The sequence below is a fragment of the Triticum urartu genome, chromosome 7A (assembly GCF_056163025.1).
Source record: "Triticum urartu cultivar PI428250 chromosome 7A, HENAU_Tu73, whole genome shotgun sequence".
Classification (NCBI taxonomy): Eukaryota; Viridiplantae; Streptophyta; class Magnoliopsida; order Poales; family Poaceae; genus Triticum; species Triticum urartu.
The window spans coordinates 721,882,948-721,883,975 of NC_141879.1; the positions used below are offsets into that span (position 1 = coordinate 721,882,948).

The 1,028-nt window shown below is 41.1% G+C and overlaps 1 protein-coding gene across 1 annotated transcript; it reads right to left on the bottom strand.

Moving 5' to 3' along the window:
- Window positions 1-544: 544 nt before the first annotated feature.
- LOC147962229 (uncharacterized) lies at window positions 545-805 on the bottom strand. The gene has a single exon (XM_087537713.1). The coding sequence runs from the start codon at window positions 803-805 to the stop codon at window positions 545-547; it is 261 nt and encodes an 86-aa protein (XP_087393839.1).
- Window positions 806-1,028: the final 223 nt, after the last annotated feature.

Below are 1,028 nucleotides of genomic sequence, written 5' to 3' on the forward strand. Positions count from 1 at the left end.
CACACATAAATAATAGGGAAATTTGACTTTGCCAAACAAAAGGTAGGCTGTCAAATAGCAAACACGAAATATGATGAAAAAAATATAGAGAGAAGAACATATTTGCTTTCTAAGGAAGATAACATTTTAGGGGTGGTGTTACGTGATAGAAGAAATGAAAAAAGACAAAAAAAAAACAGTGTCTTATATTTTCTTAAACGGAAATTTTGACTGCTGTCAGGAGATGTTGCTTGTTGGATTTCAAGCAAGTTGTTGATGCATTCAGCACATGGACAATTAATTAACAGCAAAGAACTCTTGTGCTGGAACTCATGTGTACTCTTCAAAGCAAAGCATTTAACAGATGAGTGCTATACGAATGGCCAAACATCCCTTGCACATATCATCAGATAACAACAATTTCATACACGAACAGCAAGTGCCTAACAATAAGTTGATCTTTTTCATGTCAGACGAATAGCTAGGAGGGGACAAATGCATGTTCTCTGATCTTTGCAAGAGGGGGACTACGAAATAGTGGGGATAGGTCACGAGATTAGAAGAACTATTTCTGCTTCTTAGATTTCTTCGGAGAGCTTTTACCTTCGTCATCGGACGAGCCCTCGATGGATTCCTCAGAGACATCGTTAGGAGCGTTGTGCTTGATGATGTAGCCCTTGAGGATCAACATGCTCTTCTCCCTCATCGCGGCTAGCTGCTCCGACAGCGTACAAGATTCAGAGCTGACCGCGAACGATTCTTCTCCGAGAACCAGGGTGACATTCGCTCTCGAATTGAGACTTGCCACAGCATTCATCTGGCCCATCGTCCACAGGTGAACCTGACAAGCAAAATTCAAAGCAGAAATGACATAGCCGGTGTGAATTCTACAAATTCATATGAACCGCGCAATGCAACAAAATGAATCATAGCAAAACTCTTCAGAATTGCAGAGCAAAATGCTAATACTATGCCAGTGGCCGCTCTGAAAACTAACCAGCTATGTGGCATAATGTCGATCGCTGCGCAATTCTTAATTCTGAAAACTA